The sequence below is a fragment of the Argentina silus genome (genome assembly GCF_951799395.1).
Source record: "Argentina silus genome assembly, chromosome: Y".
NCBI classification, from domain to species: Eukaryota; Metazoa; Chordata; class Actinopteri; order Argentiniformes; family Argentinidae; genus Argentina; species Argentina silus.
In genome coordinates, this window is record NC_139654.1 from 33,666,967 (window position 1) to 33,686,650 (window position 19,684).

Genomic DNA, 19,684 nt, shown 5'->3' on the forward strand with positions numbered 1-19,684 from the left:
TTGGGTCATTGTCATGCTGGAAGACCCATCCTCAGTGCTCTGGCTGAGGGAAGGAGGTTCTTGTCCAAGATCTTATAGTACATGGCCCCGTCCATTGGCCCCTCAATGCAGTGAAGTCGTCCTGTACCCTTAGCAGAGAAACAACCCCAAAGCATAATGTTTCCACCTCCGTGTTTGACGGTGGGGATGGTGTCCTTGGGATTGTAGCATTCAGCATTTCTCTCCCTCCAAACACGACGAGTCGAATTTATGCCAAAGAGTTCAATTTTGGTTGAACTGATCTGACCACATTACCTTCTCCCAAGCCTTCTCTGAATCATTTAAGTGTTCATTGGCAAACTTCAGATGGGCCTGTACATGTGCCTTCTTGAGCAGGGGGACCTTGCGGGCACTGCAAGATTTCAATCCGTTACGGTGTAGTGTGTTACCAATGGTTTTCTTGGTGACTGTGGTCCCAGCTGCCTTGAGATCATTACCAAGCTCCTCCCGTGTAGTTCTGGGCTGATCCCTCACCCTTCTCATGATCATCCTTACCCCACGAGGCAAGATCTTGCATGGAGCTCCAGGCCGAGGGCGATTGATGGTTATTTTGTATTTCTTCCATTTTCTAATAACTGCACCAACAGTTGTCTCCTTCTCACCAAGCTTCTTGCTGATGGTCTTGTAGCCCATTCCAGCCTTGTGCAGGTCTACAACTCTTACCCTGATGTCCTTTGAATGTTCTTTGGTTTTGCCCATGGTGGTGGAGAGGTTGGAATGGAAGAGATTGATTCTAATGACAGGTGTCTTTTATACCCATAACAAGCAGAGATTAGGAGTACTTTCTTAAAGTGACAGGAGTAATCTGTGTGCCTCATGGGCATATAACCGGTCTGTATGAGCCAGAATTCTTGCTGGTTTGTAGGGGATCAAATACTTATTTCCTTCGATCAAATGCAAATGAATTTATAACTTTATATAATGTGTTTTTTCTGGACTTCTTTGTTGATATTCTGACTCTATTTGTTAAACTAAAAGTACCATAAAAATTATAGACCGCTCATTTCTTTGTAATCGGGCAAACTAACAAAATCAGCAGGGGATCAAATAATTATTTCCCCCACTGTATGTAAATTCCCTGCATAATATTCTTGCCAAGTTCTTGAAGAAACTCTCTGAGCTGGGTGTTTTGGAGAGGCATTTTGCACATTGGCATGCAGTGTCTTGTTTGTGTCGTAGGGGAGCTTCTCAGGAAAAAGCGGCGTGAGAAAGATGGCCACAAGGACCCCTTATTGTCAGAGATCAGCCAGCTCCAGGAAGAGGTGATGGCCCAGATCTCTGTGCTACGAAAAGAGCACGAGGCTGCTGAGAAGAAACGGTCCGAACTCGACACGGTTGCTGTCATTTTGGGTGTGAGTGCAACTGACAAGCCTTGGAGAGAGTTTAGGGCCTCGGGGGACCTTGTACAACCACCGCCACCAGAGCAGGAGCAGGAGCAGAAACGGGAGCAAGTCCGAAGCCCAGGGAAGTCACCAGTGGTCCAGTCCTGTACCGCTAAGGTAGAATTCCTTACACTGTTCTAGACAAGCCAGAGAGCTGAAGCCCTTTTCTCATTTATTATTTGTTTAAAGGTGTAGAAAGTAACCCTAACCCACACCAAAGTTTTAATGTAAAAATGCTACCTTTCTTTATAACAGCAAATATTTGTATATCTTTCAAAATGAGCTATGTACAGCGCCTATAGAAAGTCATCATACCCCTTTGAAATAGTTACTATTTGTCGCACAGCCTGAAATCAAAACCCATGAAAAAAAAAAAAAAGTTCTGAAAATTTATAAAAAATGAAAAACAAGAATAACAGGGTTGGAAAAGTCATCAGTCCCCTGATTTAATACTTTGATGGCTGTAATTACAGCAAAAGGTGGCTCTACAATCTGTTTGGATACAGTGCCTATAGAAAGTCATCATACCCCTGTGAAATCTTTACCTTTTGTCACATTACACCCTGGAAATTAAAATAAATCAAATCTAACTTTTTTGAGCTGTATGTACACATTATAGCCCTCATCATCAAAGTGAAAATAAAAATGTAAAAAATTCTGGACAATTATTAAAAATTAATTAGTGAAATACCTGGTTTGGTTAAGTGATCAGCCCCTTAGAGTATACCATTATAAACTTGCTCAGGTGCAACCAATCAACTTCCAGAACATTCAGTGTGTTTTATAGAGATATGATCCCCAAATGAGTCTCAGTTGGCTATATCTATTCAACTATAAAATCTTGGCTGAAGCTGTAGGCTGGAAAAGCTCCTGCAAAACATCCTTTCACGTTGACTTGGTTTATACCATCAATTTTTACTATGGTTTATAGTCCAAGGGTGACTGTCTTTTGACACAACAAGTTGCAGAGACATCATGAAGGTGGTTGTTGTCATCATTTGTGAAAAGTATAAACACAACGACAGCTATGCAACAGGTAGATGCCAAGTGGAGTCCTTGCTTGGGACGACCCTAAAACCCTAACCATTTACCTAGCCATGCAACACGGTGTATTGTGCAATATCCCAGAAATTAATTAAGCTGATGAGGCTGCTTTTACCTGCTCTATTACAACCTGAATAACAAAACATAGTTGATCAAAGAGAGTATTAATCTAGCTGGCATTTCAACAAAGTTGCTTGTTTGTCTTTGTTTGGCATTGCAAGCAAAGTGGTTAGCTTGTCAGTTAAAATTATGATTAACAAATGTTTGACTTTGCAAAGCTTTATTCAGTACATTTTACATTTATGGCATTTAGCAGACCCCTTTATCCAAAGCAACTTACAACAATACATTTGTTTAAGTAAGTGAATCATCTTTCCAACAGTCATCATAAGACAAATCGTGGCAGTCGTAATGCCAGTAGGCTATCTTTTTATTTTATTTATTTTATTAGCAGGAGAGAACTTGTACAGGGGGTAGCAAGGAGGAGAGGTCTCGGGGTTAGGGTGAGTATAGGGGGGGGTAGTGAGGGTGAAGCAGTCTTTAGGAGGGACTGTTAAGATGTAGCCTGAAGAGATGGGTTTTTAATCTACGGCGGAAGATCGGAAGTGACTCTGCAGTCCTGACAGTAGTGGGAAGCTCATTCCACCAGCGGGGCGCCAGGACAGTGAAAAGCCGCGACCGAGTAGCGTGGCCACTGCATCCCCGTAGAGGCGGCGGTGCCAGGCGGGCAGCCAAGGTGGACGAGCGGAGTGATCTTGCAGGGGTTTGGGGTCTAACCATGGCTTGCAAGTAGGGTGGGGCTGTTTCCTTTGCCGCCCGGTAGGCAAGCACCAGGGTCTTGAATTCGATGCAAGCTGCTACCGGGAGCCAGTGGAGGGTGCAGAGGAGGGGCGTGACATGGGAGAATTTGGGGAGATTGAACACCAGACGTGCAGCAGCGTTCTGGATGAGCTGATGACCTGATGGAGGAGGCGGGGAGTCCGGCCAAGAGTGCATTGCAGTAGTCAAGGCGAGAGATTACAAGTGTTTGGACCAAAAGTTGTGCTGCTTCTCTGGTGAGGAACGGACGTATCCTTCTGATGTTGTAGAGGAAGAATCGACAGGCGCGTGCTGTCGCTGTGATGTTCGCCACACAGGATAAGCGGTTGTCAAGGATCACCCCAAGGCTCTTGGCTGTATCGGAGGAGGTCACAGTAGAGTGTTACGAACCCCCCCCCCCCCAGATACTACGTCTAGGGATATAAAAGGGGGGAGAAATGTAACATACTGTATCTGTATATGCGGCTAAGACCCGCTGGTGCGGTGGTAGTGCAACACACACAACGACTGAGTATAAAATGAAAATAAGACAGATTTATTAGAAATACATACAACAAACAACCAGACAGCACGGGGGAAACATAGAGAGGGAACTAAGGGGAGGACGCCAGACGGCGCCAAATAAATGAGAACCAAAATAACCCCAAAGCTAATATTCTAGTCCTATCTGTTCAAACTACGAAAAGTCTGCTATCTAAGTACCTAAATCTTGCCCGCCTGCCCTAGACCCAAAATACAAGAGGTGGCGCCCGCCTGGGGAAACTAACCTACTGTATATAACAAAACCAACCTGCGTGATGGAGATGTAAGCCCATGGGCGTCTTACCTGCCTAACTCGCCCTCCCCTGGGGCTAACTACAGGTGTGGCAGCGGACACAATGGTAGGACAGACACTAACAAGAACAGTAGGATACGATGATTACAAATGACAGAGAAAACCGCTCCGATGCTACCACACCCCTCCCTTCCTGAAGAGTGCGCGGGAGTTTTAAACAGAGACGGACGATGGTCTGATTGGTTGATGGAGGCCGCCAGGTGAACCCATTGGTCGAAGGGCAACAGGGGGAGTGACGGACGAAACGATGATTGACGGGAATGAACCAATACCTGGGAGAGAGACAGAGGGAAACACAAACAGACAAACGACACCACACGCACACAAATGTGGGGACGTAACAAGAGTTTTCTACTGTGATGGAGAAGTCTTGGAGAGGGCAGGCTTTCCCTGGGAGGAAGAGCAGCTCAGTCTTGTCAAGGTTGAGCTTTAGGTGGTGGGCTGACATCCAAGCAGAAATGTCTGCAAGACATGCCGAGACACGTGTTGCCACCTGTGAGTCAGAAGGGGGGAAAGAGAGAAAAAGTTGAGTGTCATCTGCGTAGGTGTGGTAGGAGAAACCATGTGAAGAAATTACAGAGCCGAGAGATTTGGTATAGAGAGAGAACAGTAAAGGCCCAAGGACAGAGCCCTGGGGGACCCCAGTGGTTTGGGCTCGTGGAGAGGACAGCGATCCTCTCCACGTCACCTGGTAGGAGCGACGGGCCAGGTAGGATGCAAACCAGGAGAGTGCAGAGCCAGAGATGCCCAATTCTGAGAGGGTGGAGAGAAGGATGGGGTGGTTTACTGTGTCAAATGCAGCAGACAGGTCCAGAAGAATGAGAACAGAGGAGAGGGAGGAAGCTTGAGCGGAGTGGAGAGCCTCTGTGACAGCAAGGAGAGCAGTTTCAGTAGAGTGCCCAGCTTTAAAGCCGGATTGGTGAGGGGTCAAGGAAGTTGTTTAGAAGGAGGTAGTTAGACAGTTGGTTAGAGACAGCACATTCAAGGGTTTTAGATAAGAAGGAGAGAAGGAATACCGGTCTGTAGTTATGGACAGCAGACAGGTCAAAAGTTGGTTTCTTGAGAAGAGGCTTGACTCTGGCTGTCTTGAAGGCAGCTGGGACAGATCCTGTGGATAGAGAGGAATTGATTAAGGTGGTAAGGAACGGAAGGAGGTCTTTGGAGATGGATTGGAGAAAGGGGGAGGGGATAGGATCAAGGGGGCAGGTGGTTGCCCGCTTGGATGTGACCAGCTTTAGAACATCCTCAGGGGAGAGGGGGGAGAAATCTGATAAACCAGAGACTGGGTGTTGCACAGTGGGTTTGGGAGGAGAGGTAGTATTGTTGGTGAGAGGTAGAGGGAAGGAGCTGCTAATGTCATCAACCTTCTTTTCAAAGTACAGTCATGAGAAAAAATTAGGACACCCTATGAAAACCTTTGTCTTCTTCAACATATTCAAACATATGGACATTTGATATTCATTTGAACAATATTGAAAAATTGAGGTAATATAACTAAACAAATACAACTGAAACAAATTATTTAAAAAATGATTGGTAAAATGTAATTAATAGAAATGCAATCTTCTTGTGAGGAAAAAGTTAGGACACCCCCACATTTAGTTCCACTTAAAATGCCTAAAATTATAATAAAGAGCACCACATCAGGTGCAAATGATTAGAACAGCGTTACAGAGGATTTTGGAGGAGCCTGTCCTATTTAAACCTCAGATATTTAGTTTGGTTTGCTCTTGATTGTTGAAGTGAGTTGCATCACCATGGCGAGATCAAAAGAGCTCTCTGAGGCCTTCAGAAGAAAAATTGTAGATGCATACGAGTCTGGGAAGGGATATAAAAAGATCTCCAAACTATTCGAAATTGGCCATTCCACTGTCCGGAAAATAATTTACAAGTGGAGAACATTTAAAACCACCACCAACATGGCCAGGTCAGGCCGCCCAAGCAAGTTCAGCCTAAGAGCTGACCGAAAGATGCTTAAAGAAGTCTCCAACAATCCCAGAATGTCATCACGAGACCTACAGGTATCTCTTGCCACAATTGATGTCAAAGTACATGCATCCACCATAAGAAAGAGACTGAACAAGTTTGCATTACATGGGAGGTGTGCAAGGAGGAAACCCCTGCTGTCAAAAAAAAACATCAGGGCAAGACTAAAGTTTGCCAGAGAACACCTAGAGAAAGACCAGAACTTCTGGAACAATGTGCTTTGGACAGATGAATCCAAAGTTGAACTATTTGGGCACAGTAAGAGTAAACATGTTTGGCGCAAAACCAAGACAGCATTTGAGAACAAGAACCTCATACCAACTGTGAAGCATGGGGGTGGAAATGTCATGGTTTGGGGCTGCTTTTCTGCAGCAGGGCCTGGTCAGCTCACCATCATAGAATCCACTATGAATTTTGTATTGTATCAGAGGGTGCTTGAGGAAAATGTGAGACCATCTGTTCGACAGTTGAAGCTGAAGCAGATGTGGACCATGCAACATGACAATGACCCAAAACATTCCAGTAAATCTACCAAGGAATGGCTCAAGAAAAATAAATTGAGAGTTCTGGAATGGTCAAGTCAAAGCCCGGATCTTAATCTTATTGAGATGCTGTGGATTGATTTGAAACTGGCTGTGCATGCAAGACACCCCTCGAACATCACACAGCTGAAAGAATTCTGCAAGGAGGAGTGGGAAAAACTTTCTCCCAATTGATGTCAGAGACCTGTAGACAGTTATAAGAAACGTCTAATTGAGGTTATTTCAGCCAAGGGGGGCAATACTAGCTATTAGGGCATAGGGTGTCCTAACTTTTTCCTCAGTAGGAATTGGCATTATTGTTAATTTTTCTTTAAATAAATGATTACAAAGTTACATTTTCATAGTTTTTTGTTCAATTACATCCCCTTTATCTATAGACATTGTTAGAAAGAAGATAACATATTGATATGTCCATATTTTTAAGAGAATAACTTAATATTTTGGGGGGTGTCCTAACTTTTTCTCATGACTGTAGGTGAGAAAGTCATCGGCAGACAGGGAGGAGGAGGAGGGTTGAGGAGTAAGGAAAATGTGGAGAACAGTTTCCTTGGGTCAGAGACAGGATTTGAATTTTGGAATGGTAGTATAAGGCTTTAGCAGCTGATGCAGATGAGGTGTAGTTGAGGAGGAGAGAGAGATAAGGGTCTAGATCATCAGGAAGACCAGAGTTTCTCCATTTTCTCTCAGCTGCCCGGAGCCCTATTCTACAAGCTTGCAGGGTTTCAGACAGCCAGGGAGCGCGTGGAGAGGATTGTGCCAGCCTTGAGATCTGTGGACAGAGAGAGTCGAAGGATGAGGAAAGAGAGGACAGGAGGGTGGAGGAAGCTGTGTCAGTGGATAGAAGAGAGAAGGATTCATCAGAGGGTAGGGTGAGGAAGAAAGAGTGGCGCAGGCCGGGACGAGAGGACACAGTGTGGGTAGAGACTGGTTGGGAGGGTGAGCATTTGAGAGGGAGGGAGAAGGATACGAAATGATGGTCAGAAACCGGAAGAGGGGTAACAAGTGAGGTTTGAGGTATGGGAGGATCTTGTGAAGACAAAGTCAAGCTGATTGCCCGCCTTATGAGTGGGAAGAGAGTGGGACAGGGTAAGGCCGAAGGAGGAGAGAAGGTCAAGTGCTCCAGACGAGTGAAGCTTCTCCGACTGGATGTTGAAGTCTCCCAGTATTGTGAGCGGTGTGCTGTCCTCAGGGAAGAAGCTGAGAAGGACATCCATCTCATCTAAGAAGTGGCCAAGCTGACCTGGAGGGCGATAGATAACAACAATGTGAAGTTTGACAGGGGAGGTGATAGAAACAGCATGGAATTCAAAGGAGGATATGGACAGGTGTGACAGGGGAAGGACATTATGTGACCACTTAGGCGAGATGAGGAGTCCTGTTCCTCCTCCTCGACCAGAGATTCTAGGGGAATGAGAAAAGGAGTAGGCATCAAAGAGGGCTGCCGGGGGAGCTGTGTTATCCGGTGTAATCCATGTCTCTATGAGAGCAAGGAAGTGGAGAGACATGAAGCAGGAATAGGCTGAGATAGCCTCTGCTTTCTGGACCGCTGATTGGCAGTTCCAATGTCCTCCCGTGACAGTGAGGTCGTGGTCAGTTGAGCATGGTGGGTAGATTAGATTGGAAGGGTTGCGAGTGGAGGTGTAGCGTCGATGTGTCCTCCTGATGGAGGAAATTGTGATAATTTTTTTTTGCGGGTGGAGAGGGTTAGTGGGGAAAAATATACACAATACACTCAGGGTAATGAAGAAATTATCAAGATAGAATAAAAAATACTTAGTAGTATGGTACAATAAAATGTGTTCACACACACTGAACTTTTCATAGGTAACAGCTTTACAGGTGAACTAAACACAGGAACATTTCTAGACTTAAAGTTTGAATGTGACGAAATAAAAGCAGGGAATTCCACCAGAGAATTTTAGAACTAACTGCACCTTCTCCGACTGGTGCGTTGCAATCAGGTAACCATGACAATGGTTGATCTCATGCCGATATGGACGCATGTTACGATTGTTCATGCCACAGAAAACTACCAATGTTTGTATGTATGCTTGACCACGTGAATTACGAATTGCACGGTTAGGCAGTATTAGGTATTAACATTGAGTGCTTAGGGTAAGTTGTTGGAAGGCATTAGCAAATATTCGCATTAGCAACAACAGCAATTAGCACAAAAAAAGGATAAAAGAAAAAAAGAAAGTAGTGTCCCAAGCGCGACACAGTATGCTTTTATTTATAACTTTGGAAAGATTTGACACTGCTTTAGTTTTTACTCACATCGTGACATTTGTTCGCGAATGTAAGAGCATTTATTCACACATCTTTAGCCATATTTACAAATTATTAATACAAAATAATGGTAGACAAATCAAGAGGTGTTTGTGTGTGAATAGTAAATTATATTTGCCATAAATCCACACACAATACCCCAGAATGACAAAGCGAAAACAGGTTTTTAGAAATTTCAATAAATGTATTCAAATTGAAATACAGAAATACCTTGTACGTAAGTATTCAGACCCTTTGCTTTGACACTCTTAAAATTAGCTGAAATGCAAAAATGTCATCAACAAATCACTCAAGTTGAACTGAGTCCATCTTAATGCAACGATAATAGTTCATGTAATTTTGGAATTAATATCTTTGTTTTTATCGGGTCTCTGATTTGCATGGGAATCAATTACACACTGTGTAGATTAGGATGTCACTACCAATTCAGCAAATTTAATAATTTTCTCTTGATCCTGACAAACTCCCCAGTCCCTGCCAGTGACACACATACCCATAACTTGATGCAGCTACCACTATTCTTCACACGAGAGATGGTGTGGAAACTGCATTGCATGTGCTGGATTTGCACCAACTTAATGCTTTGTAGTAAAACCAAATAAACACATTTCCAGCCACTTTCTTTGCTGTATCACTTGAATTCATTGTTGCAAACACAATTATGGATATGAGAGAGATTATTTTCCATTCAGGGATTCATTTTAAATTGAGTCTTTAACACAACAAAATGTGGAGAAAGTGAAAGGGGTCTGAATACTTTCCAAAGGCACTGTATATCTCCATACTTTAGAGCTTTTTAGCTTTTTTAAAAGCTAAAATGGTACATTCTACACATTTTTAAATTTGTACTTATGAATCCTGTGGCAAGTTGATATCCTGTTGAATTTGACTAGCAGCCTTTGTGCTGTTTTAAGAATATGATTCCTTCGGCCTACCTGAACAGTTTATTTGAGAAGCTATTTAAAAGGACCCAGTTTTAAGATGCCTACTTGCCTTGTGTCATTGTTTGATCAGATTAGGCTATATTGAATACCTGCTGTTTAGCCTTCCTCTTGCACAGCATGTGAGCCAATGTCAGTGCACACGTGTGCAATCTAACCTGAACAAATTGTGTTGTCATCTATTGATGTGTGTCTGTGCATTTGAGGGTTTATTAATGCGTCAAGTCACTTTGAATTGAGCTTAATTTGTTGTGAAGGACAGGGGTATACTGTATCTCTTTTCTGACACATCTTATACATTTCGCAGACTTTTTTTTTTTTTAAATCGTATGATATCGTGGTGGGAGCCATGTGTTACAGTACATATACAATAGTGGAGGGAGTCATGCATACAGGGTGCATACCATATACATACAGAGTAAGATTCAGACATGCAAACATCATGAAATTTGAGCATGCGATATGGACAAAGATAAATTGCATATCATCTCTGTATAGTGCCCTCCATAAGTATTGGAAAGAGGAATCATTTTGTCTTCTTTTAGCACTATACTGCAACAGTTTGGATTTGAAATCAAACAATTATTATGAAGAGATTATTAAAGTAGAGATTATCAGCTTGAATTAAATGTTGTTTTTTTTCCAGATTGATTTCACCATTTAGAAATTCCAACCCTTTTTATACAGTCCCTCTATTTCAGGGAACCAGTAGTATTGGAAAATTGGCTTGACAGGTGTTTCTGGTTAGTCAGGTGTGTTCCGTCACATCATTTGTGCAGGTATTGACAACAAAGTTGTCAATGTCTAGTATTGATTCTAGCCTTCACGTTTTCCTTTCAAGTTTGCTATTAGTGTCTGTCAACATGAAGACCAAAGAGTTGTCACTGCAATTCAAGGAAGCCATTATTGGGCTGAGAAATCAGAAAGAAAGTATCATAAACATATCAAAAAATCTTAGGCTTGCCAACAACAGTTTGGAACATCATCCAAAAGAATAACAACACTGGTGAACTCAGCAATCGCAAACGGCCTGGTAGGCCAAGGAAGACTTCTACAGTGGATGACCGAAGAATGTTTACCATAATTAAGAAAAACCCCAAAAAGACTGTCCCACAGATCAGGAACACACTCCAGGTGGTAGGCGTGGATGTGTCAGACTACCATCCGCAGAAGACTTCACCAGCAGAACTACAGAGGCTACACTACAAGGTGTAAGCCACTAGTTAGCAGAAACCGGATGGCCAGTTTGCTGAAAAGTACCTAAAAGAGCCTGCATAGTTCTGGAAAAAGGTCTTGTGGACAGATGAGACAAAGATTAACATGTACCAGAGTGATGGCAAGTGTAAAAAAAAAAAAAAAAAAAAGCCCAAAATCCCCGGCATACTACCTCATCTGTGAAATATGGTGGAGGGGGTGTTATGACTTGGGCATGTATGGCTTCCACTGGAACTGGCTCACTTGTCTTCATTGATGATGTAACTGCTGGCAGCAGAATGAATTCTGCTGTATGAGCAAAAAGTATGAGCAAATGCTTGCAATCTCATTGGACGGCGCTTCATCATACAGCAAGACAATGGCCCCAAACATACTGCCATAGCAACTAGGGAGTTTTTCAGAGCCAAAATGTGTAAAGTTCTAGAGTGGCCAAGTCAATCTCCAGATTTAAATCCAATTGAACATGCATTTCATTTGCTGAGGAGGGAACTTAAGGCAAAAGGACCTCAAAACAAACAACAGCTGAAGATGGCTGCAGTACAGGCCTGGCAGAGCATCACCAGAGAATATACCCAGCGTCTGGTGGGGTTAGTGGGTTGCAGACTACAGGCAGTTGTTGCGTGCAAAGGATTGTCGACCAAATACTAAACATGAGTCCAAATAAAGCACATTATATAATATTTTCCAATACTTTTGGAGCCCTGAAATAGGGGGAGAGTATGTTTAAAACATTTTGTACTTTCTAAATGGTGAAACCAATCTGAAAGCAAAAAAACCTTTTAATTAAAGCTGACAATCTCTACTTTGACCCCATAGTAATTGTTTGATTTCAAATCCAAACTGTTGGAGTATAGAGCTAAAAGAAGACACAATGCTTCCTCTTTCCAATACTTATGGAGGGCACTGTATGTAGGTATGTTGCATTGAATACTGCAGAAAGTTTCCCAACATAGTCCAGTATTTAAACAGAGTTCAAAGTGGTTGATTCATCACAGTTTGTTTCAGGTAAGGTGACCCTTGCAACTTGTGTTCCTTGTTAGGCACCTGCATTGTCTTCAAGAGCGTCTCCAGACAAATCGAAGCAGAATGTCCCAGCCAGTGCTCAGTCTCCAGTGATTCCTGCAGACCTGTTTGAATACTATGATGCAGGGAACCACTGGTGCAAAAACTGTAACGTCACCTCTGGTTCCATGTTTGATTTTTTCACGCATTTGCACAGTAAATCGCACAGAAAGGTTTGTGTCCCATTTGTTGGATATGCAATCAAGTGAATTGAAAATCTTTTGTTATGAATGTATGTTCTGAAAATGCTGTCTCCTGTTCTTGTTTGTCTATCATAGGTCAGCCTTACCTCTCCTTTTAATGTTTTCATTGATCGTTAACACTGTTCTTCCTTATTTGTAGTTTGTTAATGCATTTTTGTTTTTGCGCTTTACAGACCCAGGATCCATACAATAGACCTTGGGCCCAAAGTTCCACCAAGAGTGAGAAGAATCATTCAAGAGAGAAAATGGTCAAGCCTGCTAAAGGTACAAAACTGCACCTGTATTTCCAGTTTGTCATGTTTATTTATTTATTTTTTATATACAGTATCTGTCATGAATTGTACTGTTAAATGTTGTTAGCAATCTTTCACTTCTAGGTTCAGTTTACTGCTGGAACTGCCACAGTTTTCATTCACTGAACAAAACTGTGCATCCGAAGTAAGAGGCATAAATGGTGTTCCATGTGCAGTTCAAAATTACTGTATATGCATGTGTATTCACTGAATATACAGTGGGGGAAATAATTATTTGATCCCCTGCTGATTTTGTTAGTTTGCCCGATTACAAAGAAATGAGCGGTCTATAATTTTTATGGTACTTTTATTTTAACAAATAGAGACAGAATATCAACAAAGAAGTCCAGAAAAAACACATTATATAAAGTTATAAATTCATTTGCATTTGATCGAAGGAAATAAGTATTTGATCCCCTACAAACCAGCAAGAATTCTGGCTCATACAGACCGGTTATATGCCCATGAGGCACACAGATTACTCCTGTCACTTTAAGAAAGTACCCCTAATCTCTGCTTGTTATGGGTATAAAAGACACCTGTCAATAGAATCAATCTCTTCCATTCCAACCTCTCCACCACCATGGGCAAGACCAAAGAACATTCAAAGGACATCAGGGTAAGAGTTGTAGACCTGCACAAGGCTGGAATGGGCTACAAGTCCATCAGCAAGAAGCTTGGTGAGAAAGAGACAACTGTTGGTGCAATTATTAGAAAATGGAAGAAATACAAAATAACCATCAATCGCCCTCGGCCTGGAGCTCCATGCAAGATCTCCTCTCGTGGGGTAAGGATGATCATGAGAAGGGTGAGGGATCAGCCCAGAACTACACGGGAGGAGCTTGGTAATGATCTCAAGGCAGCTGGGACCACAGTCACCAAGAAAATCATTGGTAACACACTACACCGTAACGGATTGAAATCCTGCAGTGCCCGCAAGGTCCCCCTGCTCAAGAAGGCACATGTACAGGCCCATCTGAAGTTTGCCAATGAACACTTAACCCATTTACTCCTAAAACGCCTGCTAAAAACGGCTCTCAAAACCTATGGTATTCTAGGATAAATGTCCTTATCTCCTGAGGGTTTTCCGAAAAAATACTAAGAATTGTCTACCGTCTACCAAAACCTTAATATCTAAGCCTCTGTAGCACATAGAAACATGAAATAAATTACATTTTAAAGGTAAGAATCACAGGTTGTATTAAAACATGCTCCCTTAGCACTAACATACCAACACATTTTTCTAAAAATCCTCAAAATCAAATGGGGAAGAAAAAAAATATTTTATTTGATTTATTTATATAACAAATAACATTTTAAACATGCCAACACACAGACCAAGGCACCTTGGTATGAGAGAGAGGTGGGAAAGGAGTTTGGTGGTAGCTTCACTATGTCCTGAATCGAAGGACGTGGTGGCATGAAGCACTCGCGGTGCAGAGGAAGGTCACACTGCCTGCACCCCATCAGAGTTGACCCAGGACGCACGTTGGTGCCGTGGTGCTTCAGAGAACACTCCCTACAAGTCTTCCTTTTTGTGTTGTTCTGGACCAGGTCATGCTCAGCAGAAGCTCCAGTTGGGCAGGTGGGGAGCACCTGGGGAGCACTTCTTGCAGTGACGGGGACGATCAGCTCCATGGTCAGATCCTCCAGCCAGTCCTTGTAGCCCCCCCTCCTGTACTTCCACTCGGCTCCTCCTGCAGACCTGGCAGCCACAAAGGCATTGTAGCACGCCACCGTAGCAAAGTAAAAGAACAGCCTCCTCCACCACTTTGTCGACCGATGTTGGATCTGGTAGTAGCCCACCATCTGGTCCAGAAGGTCTACCCCCTTCATATGTTGCTGATAGTCAGCAAGGCATGCTGGCACCCGAACCTCCATCTGGCGTTGACCATTGGTCTTCCTCCTCACTGACCCATAAGCTGTCGGGTCATGGTAGTTGGAGAGGACCATCACTGCCTTGGTGTCCTGCCAGATGCAGAAGGTCAAGTCATCCCACTGCGCCACCTTGAACTCATGCCTGTTCAAGCCAGCCTGCTTTGTGAGGTCCTTGTTCTTGGGGAGGTCCTTCCTGTTGGCACGCACCGTTCCACAAGCTTGCACCCCCCTGGTCTTGAGGTCCACCATCAACTTCACACCGGTGTAAAAGTTGTCCATATATACGGACAGGTTGGACCCGAAATAAGGTGTCGCCAGGTCTGAGACTATCCGGTGAGCCAGGTCTTTCTCAGTCTTACCCTGAATGGCCCCCGTACACCTGAAAATTGGTGACATAGCCTGTATTGCTCTCCGCCATGACCCACACCTTTATTCCCCACTTCACCGGTTTCTTGGGGAGATACTGCCGGAAGCCCAGGCGTCCCTTGAACTTCACCATGGACTCATCCACGTCCACGAAGCCATTGACCTCATAGAGTTCCTGGAATCTAACCAGGAGGAGGTCCATGAACCCCCGGAGCTTCCAGAGCCTGTCCGATTTGTCCACTGCAGGGTCCATGTTATCTTAGAGATGGAGATATCTGAAAATGCATATGATTAATTGAAGATTAATGAGTTTAAGCCTAACATGTATTGCCATCATTGTATTTATTTATATGTATTAGTAAGAGAACGGAACTCGGAAGAGAGCGCAAGAAAACAAAACACAAATCATTACCTCCAGATCATGTCGAAGCGGTCCCTTGCCATGGCCTTGGAGACGTGGGTCTGGTACAACCATTTGGTCTGCCTCCAGTAATCCCTGCGTGCTGGCAGCTTCAAAATACTGAATGTGAAACACAGCCCGACAAATGTCTTCATCTCCGTTTTGGAGACAGGGTTCCACTTGGAGTTGGTGGGGGTCTGACCGCGCGTCTCTTCAGCGTACCGATTTGTTTCCGTCACCAACATGTCCCAAAGCTCATCGGTAAAAATACGCGAAAAGACATCCAGGGGGCTAGCATCCACGGGGATCGGCTGCTTCACCCCCGGTTTGCGGGTTAACTGCTTCGCATTGCGCGGCTGGTAACCCTCGGTTTTCCAGTCTACCTGGAATCCGAGAAAGTCGTCCTCCTCCTCTCCTTCTGTCCACAAATCCCACTCCTGTGCTCTATCCAAAGGATCATCCGATAGATAATCATCCTCTACCTCCTCCTCCCTCTCAAACTTCTCATTCTCTCCCAACTCTGTCACTGCCCTCGCTGTCAAAATTCTCCTCTGCAGTAGCCATCTCGCCGCTCTCCCAAAAAAATCTCCAATAAACGCACGATTTATGTGATTTTCGGCGAATCACACGACATTTGGGTGCTCACGTGTTTTTAAAAAATCAACAAGACCCACCTCGTGTATTTGAACCAATGGCAGTGCATTATATGCTGCACGCCTCAAAAATATACAACAAATAAAAAATGCTGCGCCACGCAGCATCCGGCAGGAGATGCAATGTTGCATCGCGCAGCATCCGGCACAAATGGGTTAAATGATTCAGAGAAGGTGATGTGGTCAGATGAGACCAAAATTGAACTCTTTGGCATAAATTCGACTCTTCGTGTTTGGAGGGAGAGAAATGCTGAATGCTACAATCCCAAGAACACCATCCCCACTGTCAAACATGGAGGTGGAAACATTATGCTTTGGGGTTGTTTCTCTGCTAAGGGTACAGGACGATTTCACTGCATTGAGGGGCCAATGGACGGGGCCATGTACCGTAAGATCTTGGACGAGAACCTCCTTCCCTCAGCCAGAGCACTGAGGATGGGTCGTGGATGGGTCTTCCAGCATGACAATGACCCAAAACATACGGCCAAGGCAACAAAGGAGTGGCTCAAGAAGAAGCACACTAAGGTCATGGAGTGGCCTAGCTAGTCTCCAGACCTTAATCCTATAGAAAATATGTGGAGGGAGCTGATGCTTCGAGTTGCCAAGCAAAAGCCTTGAAACCTTCAGGATTTGGAGAGGATCTGTAAAGAGGAGTGGACCAAAATCCCTCCTGAGATGTGTGCAAACCTGGTGACCAACTACAAGAAACGTCTGACTTCTGTGCTTGCCAACGAGGGTTTCTCCACCAAGTACTAAGTCATGTTTTGCTTGGGGATCAAATACTTATTTCCTTCGATCAAATGCAAATTAATTTATAACTTTATATAATATGTTTTTCTGGACTTTTTTTGTTGATATTCTGTGTCTATTTGTTAAAATAAAAGTACCATAAAAATTATAGACCGCTCATTTCTTTGTAATCGGGCAAACTAACAAAATCAGCAGGGGATCTAATTATTATTTCCCCCACTGTACAGTGCCCGCCGTAAGTATTGGAAAGAGGAAGCATTTTGTCTTCTTTTAGCTCTATACTGTAACCGTTTGGATTTGAAATCAAACTACTACGATTTTAAAGTAGAGATTCTCAGCTTTAAATCAATGTTCAGTTTTTTTCAGATTGGTTTGACCATTTAGAAATTACAAGCTTTTTTTATACGTAGTTCCCCTATTTCAGGGCACCAAAAGTATTGGAAAATTGGCTTGACAGGTGTTTCTGGTTAGTCAGGTGTGTCCTGTCACACCATTTGTGCAGGAATAAGAGAGCTGTCAATGTCTAGTATTGATTCTAGGCTTTGCATTTGCCTTTGGAGTCTGCCATTGGTGTCTGTCAACATGAGGACCAAAGAGATGTCAATGAAAGTCAAGAAAGCCATTATGAGGCTGAAATATCAGAAAAATCAATCAAACACAGCCAAAATCTTAGACTTCCCAAAATCAACAGTTTGTTGCATCATTAAAAAAAGAAAGAAAGCACTGGTGAGTTCAGGTATCGCAAAAGGGCTGGTAGGTCAAGGAAGACTGCTACAGTGGATGACCGAAGAATGCTCACCATAATTAAAGAAAAAACAACAACAACTGTCTCACAGATCAGAAACACTATCTAGGACGTAGGCATGAATGTGTCAGAAACTACCATCTGCAGAATACATCACCAGCCAAACTACAGAGGCTTCACTGCAAGGTGCAAGAAAAACTGGAAAGATCTGGAAAACGGTCTTGTGGACAGATGAGACGAATATTATCATCTACCAGAATGATTGCCAGAGGACCGTTTGGAGAAAAAAGGATCTGCCCGAAATGTACAGCATACCACCTCATCTGCAAAACATGGTGGGGGCATGTGTAGCTGCCGCAATAACTGGCCAACTTGGCAGTTATTGCATGCAAAATATTGTCGACCGAATACTAAACATGAGTACTTGGACATCATATTATTTTTTTCCAATGCTTTTGGAGCCCTGAAATAGGGGGAGTATGTTCAGAAAATGTTGTACTTTCTAAATGGTGAGCCCAATCTGAAAACAACCATTGAATTAAAGCTGAGGATCTCTACTTTCAAATCCAAACTGTTATGTTCCAATACACTGTACCTCTTTACACATTATCAAGGGAACATATTTAAATGTATTAACCATCTCCTCTTGCTACAGGTTTTCCATGGAGAGCACCATAAAGGTAAATTACGGTCATCAATGACTCTTTCCTGTGGCCACCCACGTGGTTCAACCCTGTCTGCTCTTTTTCTCTCATAGGATCTGAATTTTTGCTGCCTGTGAAGGGATTTTATTGCCAGCTGTGTGAGGAGTTTTACGGGGATGCGATTTGCGCAGAGGACCATGTCACGAGTCATACTCACAATGAGAAATACAAGGTAATGGCTTCCTTGTAGTGAGAGAGACATGGTTGTACTGCATTTAGAATTGATTTGGGAAATTGTTTTGTCATATACAGTTCCCTGAGTAAGTAATGGGACAGTGAAGCATTTTTTCTTCGTTTGGCTCTACATTCCAAAAGTTGAAATCAAACAATTACTGAGGTTAAAGTACAAATGCTCAGCTTTTATTTGATGGTATTTGTGTACATATTGGTTTCACCATTCAGAAATTACAACATTTTGTATGCATAGTCCTCCTGTTTCAGGGTACCCGAAAGTGATGGGACAGATTTAGTAACTGTCCAAATTAAGCACTCATGTTTAGTATTTGGTCGGCAATCCTTTGCATAACTGCCTGAACGCTGGGTGTCTTCTCTGGTGATGCTCTGCCAGGCCTGTACTGCAGCCATCTTTGTTTTGAGGTATTTTTGCTTAAAATTGTATCAGGAAATTAAATTTGTTAAATTGGTTTTAAACCTGAAGATCGACTTGGCCAGTCAAGAACTTTCCACTTTTTGGCCCTGAAAAACTCCACAGTTGCTATGGCAGTATGTTTTGGTACGATGCTTACTGTATGATGAAGCACCATCCAATGAATTTGGAGGCATTTGCTTGTACTTGAGCAGACGCAATGTTTCTGTACACTTCAAAATACATTCTGCTGCTGCTGCCAACAGTTACATCAGTTACAAGTTAGCCAGTTCTAGTGGCAGCTGTATATGCCCTAACATTAACATGTGGTATGCTGTAAATCTTGGGCAGATCCTTTTTTCTCTAAACCTTCCACTTGCAATCACTCGTGGACAGATAAGATATTATCATGTACCAAAGACCTTTTTCTAGACCTCTGTAAGCTTTGTTGGTACTTTTTAGCAAACTGTAAGTGACCATCCTTTTTGAGGATGACTAGTGGTTTGCACCTTGCAGTGAAGCCTCTGTAGTTCGGCTGGTCACCTATTCTGCAGATGGTAGTCTCTGACACGTTCATACCTACCTCCTGGAGAGTGTTCCTGATCAGTGGGACAGTTGTTTTGGGGTTTTTCTTAATTATGGTGAGTCATCCACTGTCGAAGTCTGCCTTGGCCTACCAGCCCATTTGCGATTGCTGAGGTCACCACCACCATTTAATGATGTTCCGAACTGTTGATTTTGGCAAGCCTTTGGTTTTGGCTATGTTTCTGTTTTGTTTTTTTTGTTTTTTTTGCCTAATAATGGCTACCTTGACTTTCATTGACACCTTTGGTCCTCATGTTGACAGACACCAATAGCAAACTCCAAAAGCAAATCCAAAGCCTAGAATCAATGGTAGACATTGCCAGCTCTCCTTAAACACCTGTCAAGCCAATTGTTCCATTACTTTTCG

General features: G+C 43.2%; 1 protein-coding gene across 3 annotated transcripts in view; it reads left to right on the forward strand.

Moving 5' to 3' along the window:
* The window catches only part of LOC310823570 (zinc finger protein 318-like), a 60,618-nt gene that overhangs the window by 33,671 nt on the left and 7,263 nt on the right, over positions 1-19,684 (forward strand). For all 3 annotated transcript variants that reach the window (XR_014554952.1, XM_083696446.1, XM_083696447.1), the window contains exons 8-11: positions 1,219-1,538; positions 12,133-12,327; positions 12,531-12,621; positions 18,200-18,318. Coding sequence is in view for 2 of the 3 variants with exons in the window: in XM_083696446.1 (XP_083552572.1) it covers positions 1,219-1,538; positions 12,133-12,327; positions 12,531-12,621; positions 18,200-18,318 (725 nt within the window). In the remaining variant the exon portion in view is untranslated. The remainder of the gene's footprint in view (positions 1-1,218; positions 1,539-12,132; positions 12,328-12,530; positions 12,622-18,199; positions 18,319-19,684) is intronic.